A 20978-nucleotide genomic window follows, 5' to 3' on the forward strand; every position below is an offset into this window, starting at 1 on the left:
AGTGAGTCGCCAAGTCTACTTGAGTGCCAGTACTCGTAGTTGAGATTGTGGCAGATTATTATTTAGATGTGAATAGAAAAACTATTTCTTAATGCTCGTTATGATGTTATGCCGTCTCATGGCATTTGAAAGAAAATACAGAGCTGTAGACTGTAATTGGTAAATCACAACTGCATATCATTATCGAGTATAAGGCACTATAATAAACAGATGAAATTAAAAATCAATGTATATTCGTGAAAGTTTTTATATTTTGTATAAAATTGCAATATAATAAAACTAAAAATTAAATTAGGTTATTAGTAAAATCAAATTCACTTTTCTAATTGAATATTTATGGTCATAAATGTAAAGCTAATTTGTTTTTTAACAGCCACAAACCTTTAAAGACCATTAATTTTTAATATTTTATAAAACAAAATCAATAAGTAAATCTTAATTTAAAACCGCCAGCAAAAGTTTCTACTTTATAATATTTTAACCAAGTTCTCGATAAAACCTTTACGGGAAAGTTGCAGAAGTTTCATTTTGAATATATTTTATGTGACATTTTTGTAATATAGTTATTCCCTGGTGCTTATACTTTCTTGGCTAACATTTGAAAAACTTACTAACAACTCTGTGAATAATTTTCTTAACAATAATTGAAATACATGATATTAAATAGTGTCTGTCTGTCTACTATCAAATTTGTTTGTAAAAAAATAATTAATGTAAGTAATTGATTCGAAATTTGAATTGATCTAATAAACGATTCATACTTTAACTAACTTTAAAATTTAAGAGCGTCTAATCTCTAGACATTTGACATTTTATATCATCAACACATTTTTAATTTAAAATTCATTTTCGCAATTAACGTATTTATAATTATGATATTTATAGAATAAGATGAAAGCAGAATTCATAAGGCACGCGAGCTGGCAAAATTATTCTCAAATGCTTTTAAATTGAAATAAAAGGCCTCATTCAAAGCAGTGATAATTAATCTAAAGTAGGAACACGTCAAAGGAATGTTCCATTGTGTTATTTGGGAAAACGTGCCAGATTAAATATTCCGTGAACTGTAGAGAACGGTATAAAATAATAAAATATACAGGATGAATTATTGGAGTGGGCTTTCCGAGCTAAATCCGAAACTACATGAATATCGAAATGAAAGTATCGGCCCCGATTGTAGTGTGTTTGTAAAATTACAGATTTTTGTTGATTAATGACACATCCTGTATACATAGGCGTGTTTTTCATATTGTATCTTTAACATTCAGAATGAAATAAAGTGTAATTTTCAAAATGGCTGCTATATTTAGTCACCTGATATTACTTAACGATTTTCCTCACTACCCCCTCTTATGTGTAATGACATTTTCGCGATTTTCGCAAACGGTGGCAACCGGGAGCCGGTTGGTCAACAGACAGCGAAATTTTGAGATAGACTTTTACTGTAACTCGATTTTCTCCGTATCTAGTACGAATTAAGTTAATTCAAGTTATAAATCTTATTGTCAATTGAATAATCTTTATTCACTTTCAACCATTTCTATATAAATACTCAATCAAAGCTAACATAGAACTTTCAACATAGGGTACTGTGATATTTAGATAAGTTTCGGTTATAATTTGAATTAAAACAACATTTGGAAGTAATTAAGACATTTTATTTACAACTTATCACATTAGGTTTAAAATAAAACACAAAATTCAAGTGCCACCATACAAATTTTTTACACAACACACGATCTTAATATCGTCACAAAAAACCGCCACTTGAACGAGTCATCAAAAGTGGGTATCGTATTTCAACCTTATTTTAAATGACGCATGCCGATATGGACACGATGTTTTGTTTATTATAAACTTAAGCTTATAAACTATGTATTACGAAAGCATCGCAGCACTATATTATATATATCTTGAGTAGGAGTTAAACAAAAATGGGTCAAAAATTTGGGTCAAAAATTACGTACATTTAAAAACATAGTTTTTGGAAAAAATATTGCAACTAACGGAACTTTAAGACATTTTCTAAGATTTAGATAGATTCAAGCATCAAAACAAATCAACAAAACAGTACAGTTCTAGGAAATATTTCAAGATATAAGTTGTTAAAAGTAGCAAAAAATTTTTCATTTTGGTACCTGGAGGCTATAAAAGTATGGATACGACTTTTCGTAAAACATAATATTTTCAAGGTATGACTCTTATTAGATGTGTTTGTTTTTTACTATCATACATTCAAAACATCTATTCTGGTCATATTTCGGTAATGTCGCAGTCAGCAATAAATTAAAATTTTAATGCATACAAAAATATTCCTGAGGCATATCCATACTTAGGTAGCATCCTAAAAATACGCAATCTGTTGACGCACCGGCTCCCGGTGGATACAACGTAGTATCGTATTTCACTACATATTTTCATGTTTTTGAAACAAATATAATGCTACCCTATGAAATATATCAAAACTAAGTAGTTTTACGTTTTAGATTTAACATCAACTTGCCTTTTTATCCATTTCTGGCTGAAATATAACGATAATAAAATCGCTATCACGCGTTCGACCTTGCACATGCTGATAGTTACAGACCGATTTTTAGTGAAAATTAACAGAACTATTATATAATTAGTATAAATAATCAATATTTAATAACCCATCCATCGTTGCTTTTAATATTCAGCGAATCACTTTAAGATTAGTACAAGTTTTCACCAAAACAAAAATACGTAGTCACCACGTGCGATGACGGAGTTTTGAATGACGCTAGTTTAAATTTTTTTCACTAGCGCTGCGCAAGTTTTGGCGTCACTAGCCGGCCTGTTTCTTCTTTAAGCATTTGTAATGTGTTAGAAAGGATAGGTTGATATACAATGACGTTGTTTATAGTAAAAACAAAACACTCGAACCCTCACCGGCCCCCGGTTGTTCAACATACACGGCTAAAATGTGACACCGCCGGGAGCCGGTGGTTCAACATACAAGGGGCTACCTAACCTAATAAAATACATAATCTATACAATCTAATCCCTACTAACATAAATATGAATATATTACGAAACACTAACCAACATTGTAACTAAATAATTAATATCTCAAAAGTAACAAGTTTTACGTCCCCATCGTCTTAACCTAACAGACATCAAAAGGCTCATACGCTCAAACACCTTGAATGTTGCCTCTTGGACATTGTAATTCTGTAAACATTATTATATATTTACCTTTTGTTGCGTACGGAAAGAGCATTAAATTAACTGTTTTTGTTGAAACCTAAACAATATGATATTTAGATTGAATAAAATGAGTGCTAATACTTTTTGATGACGATGACGCAGGTATCCCTAAAAGTGAAGACTATCTCTAGATATACGCAGGATTTTTTAATGTGAGTATATAAATATTTATCTTAAATACGTTGGGACATTTCCTGTAACGACTCCCGCAATGGCTACACCTACAATCATAAACCAATACGGATCATAGATGTTATCAACCGTGCCGTAGCTAACGGCATTATCGTAAACAATCGTCTCCAAACTGCAAAGCTCTTACTAAAACTATACTTCGGCAATTTTCCAACGGAATTCACAAACAGTGGACGATTCTGAACTCACGCTGAGATTCCACATTCCCGCTACGGAATTTAATCCCAAGTTATTCTCAACTATTATAACCTAGTTTATTGGAGATTTATTTTAAACATGGCTAGGTGCTTCACGATGCAGTAGTTTTGAAGGAGCAATGTTTTCATTTAATGGTAGTCGAATATAACTATCTGTTTTATTATATTTTATCTGTGTTGTTACAAAATATTTGTGCTGAGACTAAATAATTTAAGTTTTACTTCATGGATACTTATAGCGATTATTGGTAGTGTAGGTTTAAAGATAATATTATCTTCATTATTATCATTACAAAAGTTAAAGCACGTGAAATAAAAAACTGAAGACTTATTATATATGTTATAGGCAAACTCCGAAGCTCCGGCGCTCCTAGGTTGGACTGGTCAATCCTCAGGTCAGACTGAATGGCTTAGTCAAAGCTCAAACAAATGTAAATTTTCGGCCTTTGACTAAACAATTTTCGTCAAACCTGGGAGAGACTAATTTGGTCAGGCAAACGTCAAAACACAATTTTATTAAATCGGGGTTTGACGAGTCAAACTCCGATATAGGTATGAAGTGTCTTATCTTCGTATATTTGGAAGAATTTTATCATTTAAGCAGCTTTCAAGTCTTAAGAACCGCTTAACTCTGCCAGTTCTGACACCTGATTGGTCAGCTTACGTGATTTTCACTTTTATATTTGAGATGCTTTGAGAGAATGCCGTGTGGCATTAGGCCCGCCTTTTGTACGATGTGCAATAAAGTATAAAATAAATAAATAAATGCTTTGGAATATACGGAGGTTAGTTTGTATAAGATTAAGTATAAAAAAATAACATTTTTAAAATTTTGATGTTTATTGTTTTAATAATTTCTTGAGTAATTAAAATGAAAAATTAATCATTTTTCTGACATGGTGAGGCATTAACTTTAATGTTAATTGTTTTAATAATTTCTTAGGTAATTAAAGTGACAAATTAATCATTTTTCTGACATGGTGAGGCATTATGACATTTAGAATTGCACAATATATTAGACCTTTTACATTTGCATAATTTTGAAGAGCATTTTTTATTGCAGTGGCATTTTATAAAGCCTTGGCCACCAAATTTTGAATTATGAACATTATGAACCTGTTTAAACATGTTCAGATCAACGTTTGACCGAGAATTGCAGTCGCTTCTAGGATTGACTAGGCCAAAACCGAAACAGAATAATTTACTTTCGACGTTTGACTGAAAAGTTAGGAGCTCCTGGGTTTGACTAAAAATACTTCAGGCAAAGGGCGAAATTGAAATGTATTTCGGGGATTGCCTGATGGCTTTGGCCAAACCTAGGATAAACCAGTCCTTCCGCGAAGAGACTGTGTATCGGACTTTGACTATAACATATACAAGTATTCCGCCCACTTGTTCGAGTGCACTTAACCTTATCGATAGTCGTCTGCTATACAAAGGCTATGTCAAGGTTTCAACTTTCAACTATCTGTTTATCAAAATCCACCCACATCCGCTCAGGAGTTGAAACACACCACACACTATGAAAGTTACTTTCTAGTAAATACTAGCTGTGCCACACGGTTCCTTCCTCGGTAAATGGCCTATCTAACACCGAAATAATTTTTCAAACCCGACCAGTCGTTCCTGAGATTAGCGCGTTCAAACAAACTCTTCAGCTTTATAATATTAGTATAGATATCTAATCTTTATTAAAAAGAGTATTCAATAAAGAATTAAACCCGTAAAAAGATTTATTTCATTTAAATTAGGACTCGAGCCTTGATCAGTTTATTAAGATTTACTTAGCGTGAAGTAATCTAAGTTTGGTTTAAAGACACAAGTTACTTAGTAAACACAGCGGAATTACAACTCCTTTACTTCGAATAATCGTGAATATAAATTTGCCGGATTATCCGCTGAAATTAGTTACAATTTAGCGGAAAATATGCTTGTAACTGATAATTTTAACTAATCAAAATTATTTGAATATTTTATTAGGTATACGTTACATGTTACGGTACATTACGGTACATGTATACGTTTTCTCTCCATAAGAACCATCCTCGTAATTCATGTGATATTATATAAAAATAATTATCAAAATCGGTCCACCCGTTCACGCGTGATGGCGTGACCAAGGGAAAAAGAATTCATTTTTTTGTATAGAGATGATGACAAGGTTATCAAAAAAACTACACATACTATTTCAAATTATATGTAACAATAAGTACCTATATGTTATCCATTTTAATACATTTAATTGTAGACTGCAGTAGGTATAGTATAAAAATAGATCAAATGGAAAGTTATCAATATAAAAGCTATCTTTGTTTATTATATTACTGGTCTTTATCCACGACTTCACTTTGTCTTTACCGAGAAATTTTATAAAAGGCTTCAGCGGTTTCTAGTGAACAAAGAACGGCGACTTCAGATTTATTCAATTAGTATAGAAATAGTATATTCTTAGGGATTTTAAAATCAACCAAGAAAGTTTTATTCCTTACAAAATGATTTCATATGTCTACCTTCAACAATAAAATAATTATTGACCAAAAATAATAATTAACACAACTAAACACTACCAAAACGACCGTTACGTCCGAGAGTCAAGTCAAATCCGCTGTTCAACTCATTTTTATAACCACTATTTATTCTAGTTGCCAGTTGGGGATTTATTTCTAACAATATAGTTTGGTATAGTAATTCACATAGAATAAAGAATAAAAAATATATTTTTTTTTTCTTAAAAATCTTTTCTCTTTTTAGAAAGGGGTCGATGTGATTTTTCGCATTTGGAGTTTATGGTTTGGAACCCGGGAAGTAACATATTATGCTTGTTGTCCTGGAAAAATTAACAGCTCCTCCGGGATACATTTAGAGCCTTAGAACCACGGAAATGTACGTAAAAGCCAGCCGATTCTGTAACTTTTTGTGCCAATGCCGTAAAATTTAAGTATTTGCAAAAATTTTAGCTTTTAAAAAATAAGTTGGATTATCTATTTTTGTTGACAAAGCATTTTTTATGAAAGTGTATACTGTATCTAGTAAATTAAAATGTTATGTTTTAATTATTGTCTCTCTATATGGGGATTTCTTTTTAATAATCTCTGAAGCGGAGACACTGATTTGGTTAACTAGCACATAACAATTGTAGAGCATGAGCAACAGTATTTTGACAAAATATTGTAAACCAAAGGAAATATTGTCTAGCTAAACAATATCTATTAATATAACACACACAAAAGTCGATGAAATTTGACGGAAATATTTCCCTTACTCTGACAAACCGCAGACGGTAGTGCGTAATGCCTTGCGTGTCTAAATTTTATATCATAAATAACTCTACTTGGCAGTTCTATAGTACGTCTTCTTGTCTCTACATTTAGATTTGAGGTAGATAGACAGTCTAATCATCGTACTTAATATTTTATATCTAACAATTAAAAAAGAAAAAAGAAAACAATAACAAATTTAGAATATTTATTATCATTATAACAATATTGTCTGTAGTTTGTTTATACGTTGAATATTATACGTTTTAATATTAAACATTTTTACATATGCATTTTAAACGTAATTTATTATAATTATCTTTATAAATTATAATATCTTACTTGCCTTATTTGATCTTATTATATTAATGTTATCTTTAACATTAATTATTATTGTAGAGACATCTGAATATTAAATGACTTACTACATTAAGAAAGTACTTGTTATTTTAATTAAGTAATTAATTATACTTCTATTTTGCGTTACAGATATATATAGAAGTTTCAAATGAATTTTCTCAAAGTTATAACGTTTTTATTTTGAATCTATAATAATTAATAAGCAATTATAAACAGAAGTTATATTATTCTGACAAATATTATTATTACAATATCAAACACTTCGAGAACGAGATATTTAAAGTACCATCAGAATTTCAGATGTAGATTAAGGGACCTTCTTGAAAGGGAATTTGTTATATTATATTGTATCGAAATAAATAATAATATAAGCATTTACTTAACTACTAAAAGTCCCTGTATATTTTAAAAGTGCATATTATATTGACAAGTTAAGCCTTATAAAATTCATATAAAAGTATTCAAAATAACAACTATACCTAAGTAGAGTTTGAGTTTAAACTCAAGCAATATATTTCGTACTGAAATACAGTCTCATTCCTCAGCTAGTTTTAAAGCAAGTGAAGGGAGACAATCCGATATAACTCTAATATTATTTTTTCATCACCCGCACACTTGAGTACAGTTGAGGCGCGCGAAATAATCGCATCGCAAATACCTTTAAACAAAACTATGTTCTATAGCCGTCGCAACAAAGGCTTTAATTCATAAAAACCTTTATTGGATTCCGCAGATGGAATTCAATTCGCGTTTGACCCAAGGCGCTTTCTATAAGCATTCCTGTTGGGAATCGTGGAATTGCATGTGAATTGTTAGAATTGTTGCAAGTGCAGCTCGCCGCTCGCGAAATAGAACACGTTCTAATAAATCATTTTAATTCCATTTGAAGTATTATTGTCGGAAATGTTTAACTGCGGTGATAAAGAGGGCCGATTTTCATGTAAGATTCTTGATGATAATAATTGATTCTTTAGAATATTGTAGTCTACTTTCTTTTTGTGTTTTTTGAAGTGAAAACTTCTTTAGCGGCGTTGAGCACTTTTCCTGTAATGGGTATAAAATCTTAAACTCGCGTCAGGACACGTGACCTGATCGAAAAAGCGTAAGACGGATGGATATCAAACATGCTCAACTTCTGCCGCCACTCCCGGAGTGCAACCCGTCTTTTTTTTTATATTTCTGTATATTATACGATGAATTTCATTACGACATTGGGGCCTTCAAGAAAAGAGCTTATTTGTCCATAAAAGGCCGGCAAAGCACCTGCAACACTTCTAGTGTGACAAGTGTCTATGGGCGGTGGTGACCACTTAACATCAGGTGGCCCACCTGCCCCTTTGCTTGCTCTGTCATAAAAAAAAATTACTTAATGATAAGAGGAACTACGCAACTGTGGACTTTATATTTTGAAAGCCGGTTACAGCTTTTCAAAACCCGTAGCTTTGTGATTGCTCATGGGCGGCAGTGATCGCTTAGCGACCCACCTACTCGTTTCCTTGCTTTTATATAAAGTAAACATATTATATGATATTATATATCAGGTGTAGGTAATAATTTATTCAATAAAGGAAATAAAACTACGTAATATGTAGTGTAGACCATAATCCATACTAATATTATAAATGCGAAAGTAACTCTGTCTGTCTGTCTGCCTGTTACTCAATCACGCCTGAACTACTGAACCAATTTGCATGAAATTTGGTATAGAGATATTTTGATACCCGAGAAAGGACATAGGATAGGTTTTATCCCGGAAATCCTACGGGAACGGGTTTTTCTCTGAAAACGCGGGCGAAGCCGCGGGCGGAAAGCTAGTTTCCTATATGCATAAAATATCATTGAAATCGTATGTGTAACTTGCAAGCGTGTATTTTGTTATGAAAAATAATGTTAAATTCTTTATTAATTTAATGAATAATTAATGTATATTACCTATACACCTTGCATTACAATTCATAGTAGTTATGAATAACTTCTTCTTTTTCTTCAATCTTCTCGAAATATTAAAAGAATTAAGAATTTGAATCATGTATAGTGTATACTCTTTATATTTTAAACCCTACTGTGTACTTCGGTTCAATGCTACGTCCACACAGAGCCATAATCAGCGACTGTTTCTGCGATAGTGAGACCGCAATCCAATTTCCATATCATGAACTTTTATCCTTTGATTATTGCTGCACCAAACGGTTATTGGTCTTTGTTGTTCTGTGTGGACGCAGCTTTAGCGAGCGTAGACCCACTACATTGGCTACAATGTAGTGGGTAGACCCGCTCGCTACGCTAAATGTTAGTTAGAAGCCTTTATTTAAAATAAATGATAGTTATATATTATTATAGTCTTTATTAGTAAGTAACTAATAGTTAGCAGTGTATGTAAAAAGTTTGTATGTTTTAGTTTAATTATCATCTTAAGTAATAATAAAATATATTCCGTATGTATTCATATTTAAATTAATAAAATGCTTAAAACTGCTATTTTTACACAGAATGACACCAACCCACCCTTTAACAAGGCCAAGAGAAAAGGATAGCGCCATCGTTACAAACTTTTATAAGCCTCTAAGTTACTCGTAATAGGCTTATATTCTGTAATGCTGTTCCCATCTACTGTCATAATTAGTCACAGATAATGAAAATTCTAATACAACTACATTCATCTGAAAATCAATAGAAAGCAAACGAAAAGCGAATCATTTTTACTCTGTGTCTCTGACTGGTGACTGAAGCAAGCAATACAAAACTGAAACATGATAATCCGAATTTGAAAATCGCATACATGAACGTAGCGGACTAGTAACTACAGACTACACAGAACATTACGCTGTAGTATTATCTATCTACATACAATTAAAGTACATACGTACGTTTTCCATGGACCGTTGTCATGAACTGTACAAAATATTGCGAACACAATTCACTAGAGTCACGGTATGCACTGTTAATGTTGAAATTAAAAGAATATGAGGGGTTGAATTATGTAATTTTGTTATGTTTTTGGACGCATGGCGCGCGATGGACGCGCTCAAACCGACTGCAGGCAGAAATGGCGGCTGTGTGCGCGCGCAACCCGCCCTACGGTTAAGGTGCTGTTGCATTACGACGAGCCGAGAATATTTTCAGCTTTAGGATAAGATTTGCTATTGGACATCACGTGATATTGGAAATTGGAAAAGCACGTGGATGTAATTAACAAGTTGTTCGAAGCTATCTGAATACTCTATCGCTCTACATCGAAGTTTTACTAACTAAGAGATCTTAATAAACATTTGTTACTAATTATTTCAAATTTATATTGCTAAGATAATTTTCTTATTTCACAAAGAACATGTTTTAAATTAAATTGACTATACGAAGACGTTGTTTATAAAAAACAATTGATTCGCAAACTTGTGTTTTCTTGTTAACGTAACCGCACCTTAATTCAGACAAAAGGCTTTGTAACGTTCAGCGTCACCTTCCCGTGAAACAAACCATACCACTGTATGAGCAATCCATTGCTCGCTGGCTTCCTCACAACCATACCGTGTTAACTTACAACCATCAATGTATGTCTTCTCAAGCAATATTTCACAGAAAATAAAAGTTTAATACTCGGACGAGTGATCGGAAAGAAAACGTTGATTCTCATGAACAATGCCTTTTTGGAAGTGCATAAGGAATGATAAGCTATGTGACCAACCGTCTCGGCTTCGAGAGACGACTGCTTTTGTGTTTATGACGAGTAATTAGCCTGGAAAAAGACTTTGTAGTAATATTATGGATAAAACACCAGTTTTAAAAATGTAGAGAAATTATTGTGGTGACTTATTTAGGGTAGTGGGTAATGATTTAAATTATTGTATGAGAATGTGGTTTTAATTGCCATTGTTGTTTAGACGATGTGTGGTAAACATTTTGATTATGTATTCTTGGGTACTTATTCGAAAGAAAAACATTTTGTGATAGAGATATCTAGAGTTTCTTTTTTTTTTACAATAAAACGTGAAATTAAAACTTCTGTAAATCTCCCATGGCGCCATTATTATGGCTGTAATAAATTTTTTTTTCAAAAAGTCTTCAAATGTTCATTCATATAATATCATATTTTAAATTACACCCAAGATTCCACATTTAGTACCTATAATAGTTCCTAGAGTCGTTACGTTGAGATTTCTATGCACCGTGTACTTGCTTTGTGCTTTATTCTTCATAGTTATATTCATTATAATTTCTTCCTTTTAAGTGCATGCGATATTAGAAAGAAATAAATTTAGAAAAAAATATGAAAAGAATTGAATAAAGGATATTTGTATCGTTACTAAGTCGATCTATTGGATATTGTTTTTATTTTTTATAATTTCCAATAAATTATGTCAACACGTAGGCTGGTATTATTTTTCTTACCCAATTACCTTTTTCTTTATTCCCATATTCAATCCTTTCTTTTAATTATATCTTACCCACTCTACCACTAGGAAATACGAACTATAAGCGTTGAGGAAACCTCGTTAAAAATGTTGTCAACAGTTAAAAAAGATGCTCTACATCTGTAAATCTTTACTTATAACCTGATTCAATTTTAACAATAATTACATACCTACCTAATGATCTTGATATCTTGCGATACCAAGTTAATTTTCAACCCATATTATGTTACCTAAATAGGATGAAAATGAATGCTCAATCTTTTTTTAGGCAGACATAGAAAATCTAAGGTATAATAGGTACTTATCGTATGATCACCTACGAAAGTACGACGTCCAGAAAAACATCCTTAAGATTATTCCTCAGATGTAACTGGGAAAATTCTTTGTAAAAAGTTGTTATTCAGACATAAATTACATTCATCTCAATTCTCAACACTTATGTATATTGTTGCTAACTTCGCGTTGCACTCAGAAGTTTAAAAGCGTGTAGCCTCTTTCGGAAACAAAATTTTTACCTCTGCACAGTAAACTATTTTAAAGGAATAAGGATTCAACAATCATGTTACACAGTTTTTATTATCATTCTAGCTGTGTCACGCAGATTCACCCGCGGACGAACCCGTGGTTAAAAGCAAGAATTTCTACAGTTATGGCTGGTTCACACTTTGATTAGTGCAAGTGCAGGTGATGAGTAGTACTACGTGTGGACAGCGACTGTTTAGTGCGAGTGTTTAGTAGGCTGTGTAGTAAAGTGAATAGAAGCGTGTTCTATTTTTTTGCGAGTGGACTGCGAGTAGCCACGTCCCGCGCGCCCTCCCTTCCCCCTCACTCGCAGTGTGCCTGCCTAAACACGTCTGGACAGGAGTGTTTAGTGTTTAGTGTTTAGCGTAGTGTGTAGCGTCGCGAATTTCACCACTGTCCTGCACTCGCACTAATCACCTGCACTCGCAGTTGAATTGGACACTACTCGCACTACACACCTGCACTCGCACTAATCACCTGCACTCGCACTAATCAAAGTGTGAACCAGCCATTATTGTGTTATTACGGTACATAAACTACATATATCACTGCCTAGTACCTACCAATAAAATCCATTCAGTGGTTTTTGCGAGAAAGAATAACAAACATACACTCATCCATTCATCAGTATCCGTAGAAAGCAGAGTACGATAGGAATCCGAAAGTATAGGTGATAGGATGTAGCGTTTAAATTGACGATATTCATTACGTGGCTAATAAGTTTTTTTCGTAGAGTAGAAAATATAACCTACAAGTTACTTCGCGTCAAGTTGGCCATGCCCATATTTTTCTTGTTGATGGTTACCCTAGAGCAGGGGCACATACTTCATAGTTCCCCATTGATGAGTTATGGCGTCTACAATAGGTACGTTACAAGGGTGAGGGAAGTTTGTACAAGTCGCTAAGTCTTTAGTCTGGAGGTTAACGCACTCGCAACTTTCAACAAGAGGCGTTATTGGCGCCAAAAGTGTTTCCTTGATCTGTAGTTTTTTTTTTTTGTTTGCACAGATATGACAAACAGAAACATAATCTGATAAGTGATACAGTTATATAGATTAATGAAACCATCAATCAAACCAATATATCTATTTTGCTATCTATTTGCATTGACTATCTATAAATGCTACAGAGTAAGATGGAGACGTTCTGTTATACCACAGATATATACCTAAATAAACATTACTTGAAGTGTTATACCTACGGTCTATAATGGGTTGATACCAGTTGCTAAACTAAAACATTTATTTATTCAACTTAAGTTCGGTTAAAAGCGCTTTTGAAAAGTCAAAATATCGAAAATAACAATTTACCACTTATGCTAATTTAAGTATTTATACTTAACTAAATTAAGAAGAGCCTTTTAAAATTCCTATCCATCCATTAAAAACACTGTGCTTGAAATTAACTTGTGCCTCTATGAATAGGTATTACTTATCCAAATAGGACCGATTAAAGTATTGTGAAAAAATAAATCCAGACACAGAAAATCATCGCAACCGTCAGCTGGTCAGAGATAAGCCAAACTATTTTGTTTATTATAATTAAACTAAACAATACAGAATATTATTAAATCTAGAGCACGTTAATTTCCAGCACCAACACAAAGTTAATCCGGCTAATAATATTTCCTGGACATTCCTGCGTTCGCAACATTTATACAGCCGTTAGTTTTTATTACTGCTTATCCCACAAGGTGTAAAGAGGATTTGGAATAAACTGGCCATAGTTTATCCTAGTTACAAATAATATAAATTATACTTAATTGTAAGCAAAATGCTCAAGCGTTGGAGTAAAATTTTATTGCAAATTGCAATGTAATATTTTGTTAGCGTCGAATTCACAAAGCAAGAAATAGGTAAGTAAATAAAACAATCTTCATTTAATTTTTAATTTTATTTTTAATTTCTATACATAAAGATTACTTATTCTTTTTTGTGAAGAGAAGAAAGCTGTAAAAAAAAAGCATTAAATGTTAATAAAATAATCAACGAGCGATGAGAAACCTTATTACATTATTGAACATTTCAAAAGTAGATAGTACGAGTACGTACTATCAGTCATAAAGTATTATATAACTACCGGTCTGCCCCGACTTCGCCCGTTGTATATATTTATGTTTTCTTTCCATAAGAACCATCCTCGTACTTCAAGGAATATTATAAGAAAAGAATTATCAAAATCGGTCCACCCGTTTACGCGTGATGCCGTGACCATGGAAAACGGGTTTCATTTTTATAAATTTATTATTATATCAATTTGTTTACTGTTTTTCTGTTTTTCAACAGAAAATAACATTACAAAAATTTATTTTGAATTTTCGCCATAGTACTGAACGAATGGCTTAATGTCAAATTCATGTCAAATTATTGACATTTTAACGCTCGGAGCAAATAACAAGCCTGGAGACGAAAAAGCGCGGGAATCTTCGAACGAGCCGGGTGTAATTTTTGAAATTTAATTTGAAAAAAAATTTAAATTAATGTTCAATTGAGTTTGGCTTTGTATATATCTTTTGTTTCCTATATATAAACTTGTAAATTAGTGTAGTTAGTAGTTTTTTATTGGTAAGTCTATTTTATTCTGATTTATAGTATGTAAAAAATTTTTTGCACTTAAATTTTGGCGGGCTGATCGATGAACGATCCTCCCGACCCTATAGCTTCAGGACCAAGTTTCCAACTTGGTCCTGAAGTAGCTAGTTATATTACGGTTCCAAGTATAGAATGTGAAAACGATTTTGCATTAAAAAATAGTTGGGTGGAAAGCACTCCTAAAAAACGCAGGCTAAGGAAACAGGACAGTGATAGCACTGAGCCTAATAAAAAGTCCAATTCTGATGTTACTTTTAATGAATCCTTTAAGAATGATAATAATAATATGAATGAACAATCGGCTTTACCAAATTTACGTTCAGAATACCTATCTACTGACTCCTTCCCTTATATTGTTCATGTTCAGCGTACAGAGTCAACACCTGGCGATGGAACAACATTGCATCCCATTACTTTTGGTAGATTTTTAAAAAATAACAATATTAAAAATATAGTATCTGGTAGTGTTAAAAAAATAGGGAGAAATCGTTGTATTGTAGCATTTTCAACGCCAAAGGATGCTAATGATTTTATTAAAAATAAAAATTTAGAATTAAATAAGCTAAGTGCAAAAATACCAACATTTAACATAAGTCGCATTGGTATTGTTAAAGGAATACCTTCTGAATGGTCCCAAGAGGAAATAATAGAAAATATTTCAACTCCAGCTGGCTGTGGAAAAATTATAAAAGTTAGAAGGATCAATTATAAGGTTATTATTGATGGTTCCATATCTTGGAGACCAACACAATCTGTTGTTCTTACATTTGACGGTCAAGTTCTTCCTGAACGTGTGTATGCCTGTTATAACTCTCTGCCAGTTAATCTTTACATTTTCCCTACCATCCAATGTTTTCAATGCTGTAGATATGGTCATACTAAAAATATATGTCGTTCCAAACCCAGATGTTATAAGTGTGGTCAAGATCATTCTGGCGACACTTGTACAGTCGAAGAAGATTGTGCATCATGTTTGTTATGTGCAGGCTTCCATTTCGCAACTAATAAAATCTGTCCAGAATTTAAACGCCAAAAGGATATTAAAATAAGTATGTCTGAAAAAAATATATCTTACGGGGAAGCAAGTAAACTTTACCCAAATGTATCAAAGTCTTATGGGGATGTATTAATGTCTTCATCTGCTTATTCAACCACAAATAGATTGAATGTAAATAGTTCAAATTCATCCTACAAAAAGACTTATTTTTTAAAACCAAAATTGCCTCCTAAGACTAATAAGGGTTTTGATAAAAATGCTCATAATGCTATTATTCGGGAAGCTCAGATTCCTACGCCTGAAAATGGCTGCGGTTATCAAGTAGCCCCTAATGAATCTGAAACTTCCCAGATAATGGATATAATTACTTTACTTATCAACAATCTATTGAAAAATAACACCCTGAAACCGTCCAACGTTGCCACTTTACATAAAGTAATTGATAGTTTATTTAGTAATCATGGATTCCAAAATAATACAGTGGAACTGCAGAAGCGTGATACCTAAAAAGTCATATCTAATTCACATAAGCACAATCCTTTTTTAATTGCTCTAAATGAGACTTGGCCGTATATATTATATTACTCTATGGACTTGGTTATAACCAAATCTCTTCTTTCGAATTCCGATTTATGTTTGTATTCGTGATGACAGAATTGATGGGTATGGTGGTGCTGCCATACTTATTAAAAAGTCAATACAATTTAAACGTCTAATATTACCAGCGCACAATAATAAATATGTAAATAGTGTTGGCATTAGTTTTAAAAATATTTCAATCATTTCAATTTATATATCCAAGGAAATGATAGGGCTGATAGCTTGGCCAAGGATGCAGTGCAGTGTAGAGATATGTAATATGTATCCATACATTAACTGCTCTCATGATCTCTTAACATTACCGAAACGATTTCTCTTTGAAGCGTGGAATACGGTCTACGGTGGACAGATACAGCATAAGGGAAGGAATTACTATAGAATTCATCCGGTAATCCCCATAAAACCTTGGTTTGTTGGTGTTGAAGCAAATAAATTAGTTATATCTACAATAAGTCGCATGAGAATAGGACATAATATGTGTATTGCTAGTCATTTAGCCAGAATAGGCGTATTAAATAGTGAAGTTTGCGAGTGTGGAGAGGATGAGGGAAATATAGACAACATATTTTTCTCTTGCTCTTTATACGATCATTCTTCCTTTTATAATTCATATTAATTTCTTCAAATGTTCCTCTTCCTACTCGTATGTCATATCTATTTATGTATCCTAAAAAATATTATAATATTATATCTACTTTTATATTTAAGAATAATGTCAAATTGTAATGTTTTTTAGTTTATATTTAATCTATTTAGTTTATGTAAATAATATGTAATATTATAATGTAACTTGTATTAATTTTGGCCTAACTCTTCTGATCACCTTGAAAAATATCGTATTAGCATATTTTCCCGTGTATGGATTCCCTACCTTTTACTTGACACTGGCAAATAGTTTTAGCTTCTTGCCATAACAGAAGAAAAAAAAAAAAAAAAAAGCCTGGAGACGAGTTTTAACTTTTAACGACATATGACATCAAGATGTCATTAATTTAATTTCATAATAATTCGACATTCTGCCCAAATTTTTGAATTGGTTCACAAAATTAAAGAGAATACGGTTTCAAAATATTTACAAAAAATATGTTAAAAAGCATAATATAGCGATGACAACACAGTATAAGAGATTTACGAAGCTGATAGCAAAGTGGCCTTTGGATACTTCTAAGGGTGAAAGGTTAGTTTTTATATATTTATGAACAGGTAGGAATGCCAACTTTTTAATGTGCAAAATTTTGTTCATAACGCACAATGCTCTTTTTCAGAGACCTCGGTAAACTTATACGGGATAAGGTTAAAAGCGCTTTTGAGTCTCCCGCCAACCAGGCTTTAGATTCTGAAGTTTGCAGCCAACAATACGCTTCTTTGAACAAACTAGCTGATAATTACTACAAAAACAAATACAAGAGAACAAGGCACAGTTCGGCGACCGGCCTGAACTCTGAAGAGTGTAACCTTGTTTTATCTAATGAAGTTTTAGATTACTTAAAAGAAGAAAATAAAGGATTCTTCCAAAAAATCTTTAATAAAGAATCAAAATGATACGAAGATTTCAATGCCTGCAGTGGGCTGTTAATAAATGTAATTTTTCAACACAAACACGTCCACAAAGAGATCACACACCTGTTATGCTTGATGAAGTAATAAAATACCTAAAACCAGCAGACAATGAAGTTTATATTGACATGACATTTGGAGCGGGAGGTCACTCTACGAAAATTTTGAAATCTGCCAATTGTAAATTGATCACATTAGATAGGGATCCCAATGCTTATGAACGGGCCCAAAAACTAGCGGAGAAATATCCAAATAGAGTGGTGCCACTTCTAGGTAGATTTAGTGAGCTTCCCCAGCTATTGAAGGACAATGGCATCAAGCAATCATCAATTGATGGCATATTATTTGATTTTGGCTGCTCATCAATGCAGTTAGACAATGGAGAGAGAGGTTTTTCTATTAGTAAGAATGGTCTCTTAGACATGAGGATGGACGCAGGTCGAGATCCAAACCAAATAACTGCAAGGGAAGTACTAGCTACAGCCAATGAGAATGAACTGTACAAAATATTCAAAATATATGGCGAAGAAAAGAAAGCTGCCAAAATTGCGCAAACTATCATCCAAGCTAGATACATGATCAAGAACATAGATACGACTCATGAATTAGTAGATATTGTAGACTCTTGCTGTCCTAATGAATTCAGATTGGATAAACTACAACGTCCACAATCAAACGCCACAAAGGTCTTCCAAGCTTTACGAATTTTCGTAAATAATGAACTCAATGAGCTGAACTATGGCATGGTATTAGCTAAGTATTATTTGAAACTGAACGGCCGGCTTATCACCATCTGCTTTCATTCCCTTGAAGATACAATTGTTAAGCGGCATATCGCTGGTAATATAGTAAATGAAACAGCTAATCCAGTGCCACTGAGGTACTTAAACCCTATGCTAGTTCAAGATCAAGAGACGATAAATAATTTCCTAGATACTCCATGGAAAGCGTTAAATAAACATGTAGATGTACCAACAGAGGAGGAAGTAGACAGGAATCCAAGGAGTCGGAGTGCCAGATTGAGAGCTGCAATAAAAATCAAGTAGTGTATTGTTTTGTAGATAATAGTGTAGTAAATGTTGAAATATAACAGTTTGTTTTATTTAATTCCTTCAATATTGATATTTTTTTAATAAAATCAATTGTACCAGAAGAAGAGCAATTAAATATAAGAATTAGCAAATAAATATGTAGATAAGAACCGTAAATTCTAAATTTTTTTTTTTTTTTTTTTATCGCCTAAGCAGGCACACGAGCTGGCGGGTCACCTGATGGAAAGTGATGCCCGCCGCCCATAAGCATTCGCGATGTTAGGTCCACCGCGAATGTGATGCCGGCTTTTGAGGTATAAATATGCCCTTTTCTTAAAGGTCTCTGCGTCGAATCTGTTTGGGAACACTGAGGATGGTAGATTGTTCCACAAGGTCGTCGTTCTCGGTAGAAAGTGTCGGGAAAAGCGCACTGTGGTAGACCGCCATGCATCCAGGTGGTGGGGGTGGAACTTTAATTTGTGGCGAGAAGTGCGATTATGAAACTCAGCAGCTGGAATGAGTTCAAAAAGTTCCTCAGAACAGTCCCCGTTATAGATCCGGTAGAACACGCATAGAGATGCAACATCTCTCCGCAGTGAAAGTGGATCTAGCGAATCGGAAAGCTCAGGGTCGTCAATAATTCGGACGGCTCGTCGCTGTACGCGGTCCAATGGTAGGAGCTGGTATTGGGGCGCTCCGGCCCAGAGGTGAGAGCAGTACTCCATGTGGGGCCTGACTTGTGCCTTGTATAATTGCAGGCGATGAGTAGGTGTGAAGTACCGTCTTGCCCTGGCGAGCACCCCTAGTTTTTTCGAAGCTATTTTAGCTTTGTCCTCCAAAAAACCGCGAAACTGGACATCAGACGTAATTTCGATCCCAAGGATTCCGATGCTAGGTTTTACTGTGATAGGGGTGTTCTGAAAGTTAATGGATACGTCAAAAGGACTTTTCTTGGCGGTAAACGCGCAAACCTGTGTCTTGGCCTGTGTCTTTAAATAAATGAAACCTAGTATAGTATTATAATATTATCTGGACACTACTAAATAATTCCTTGTGAAACATTCACATTATTTAAGAGCAATACCCGGGGGGTTTCACTCCGAAGTTGAGGTATGTTTCGTGACGTTGTCGACTAAGTTGGCAGTCGAGCGCGGGTTGCGTTGGTCGCGGGGCTTGTGTTCGTGTATCTATGATAAATCGGCGGCAAGTACCAACCCTGAGCTATTATACCTATAGAGCCTAGCTATTATTTATACCTATAGATGACCTATAGTTGACTTTTGTTAGGGAGTGAATCTTCTGTACGTAGTACCACAGATTAGAGAATAGTTACTGGTAGTACTATTATAATATATTCTGGGACATTAAATAATATTCGGTCTCATAGAATGATTCAACCTGCAACATCGCTGTTGTAACTAATTTCTAAATTATGGGTGATTTTGACTTATAATACAATAACTTCGATTTAAAGACAAATAACATAAAAAATTATCCAGTTGCAATGAATGCAATCTTTTACCAGTGGGTCGACACTTAGAACATCGTTTTGGTTAGGATTCCATTATCAAGCAATTTTAAACTTCATTCAATTGACATAGAGTTCAAATTATTTTGTACTTTTCCAAGACCTAAGGGCGAGTCTGGCATGCCAACATTTAGAAAAAATAAAAATATTTCTAATGTTGGCCTCTCCGATGTAATCATATATTATAAGATTTAATATTTTAGTTTTAATTATTTATTATTATTTCTTCTTTTTTTTTAAACCTTATTTTTGTACATTTTAATTTTAAGCTAGTACATTTATAAATTATTTCTTCCTTTCTTCGATTTCTTGTCAATGGTTAAGACTTAAGCATAGACAACGTCTTGATGTTGATTCGTTGTTTGTTAATTTGAATTCAAAATGGCGTTTTATTTTGTTTTGGTGGAAGTTAAACAAAATTTGTTCTTCATAAATCGTAGATTTTGTTATTTACTCAGTTAATCAAAGTGTACATTGAATTTGTTAATTTGTAGTATTTCTGCCAAAAG

At 33.3% G+C, this 20978-nt stretch overlaps 4 protein-coding genes across 4 annotated transcripts in view; 2 read left to right on the top strand and 2 right to left on the bottom strand.

The window, feature by feature from the left end:
- Nrx-1 (Neurexin 1) overlaps positions 1–10430 on the bottom strand; it is a 113889-nt gene extending 103459 nt beyond the window's left edge. Inside the window, exon 1 of the mRNA XM_090112399.1 lies at positions 10102–10430. The gene's annotated coding sequence lies outside the window, so the exon portion shown is untranslated. The remainder of the gene's footprint in view (positions 1–10101) is intronic.
- A 4156-nt stretch (positions 10431–14586) lies between these two features.
- On the top strand, positions 14587–16260 carry LOC149900424 (uncharacterized). Its single transcript, XM_090112691.1, has one exon. The coding sequence runs from the start codon at positions 14800–14802 to the stop codon at positions 16258–16260; it is 1461 nt and encodes a 486-aa protein (XP_089968817.1). The 5' UTR covers positions 14587–14799.
- A 1078-nt stretch (positions 16261–17338) lies between these two features.
- Positions 17339–18997, top strand: LOC149900425 (putative methyltransferase-like protein 15 homolog). The gene is given in 3 exon segments (XM_090112647.1): positions 17339–17530; positions 17619–17917; positions 17968–18997. Coding segments are annotated over 3 exon segments (1359 nt in total). The 5' UTR covers positions 17339–17459; the 3' UTR covers positions 18957–18997.
- Positions 18998–19174: 177 nt separating this feature from the next.
- Positions 19175–20591, bottom strand: LOC149900426 (uncharacterized). The gene is made up of 2 exons (XM_090112692.1): positions 20562–20591; positions 19175–19930 (listed from the first exon to the last, which is right to left on the bottom strand). Exons 1-2 carry the CDS (start codon positions 20589–20591, stop codon positions 19175–19177), a joined length of 786 nt encoding a protein of 261 aa, XP_089968818.1.
- Positions 20592–20978: the final 387 nt, after the last annotated feature.

The sequence above is a fragment of the Colias eurytheme genome, chromosome 18 (genome assembly GCF_061535395.1).
Source record: "Colias eurytheme isolate Ceu_HAF_F1 chromosome 18, ilColEury1 Martin Lab GWU primary, whole genome shotgun sequence".
In the NCBI taxonomy this organism is placed as follows: Eukaryota; Metazoa; Arthropoda; class Insecta; order Lepidoptera; family Pieridae; genus Colias; species Colias eurytheme.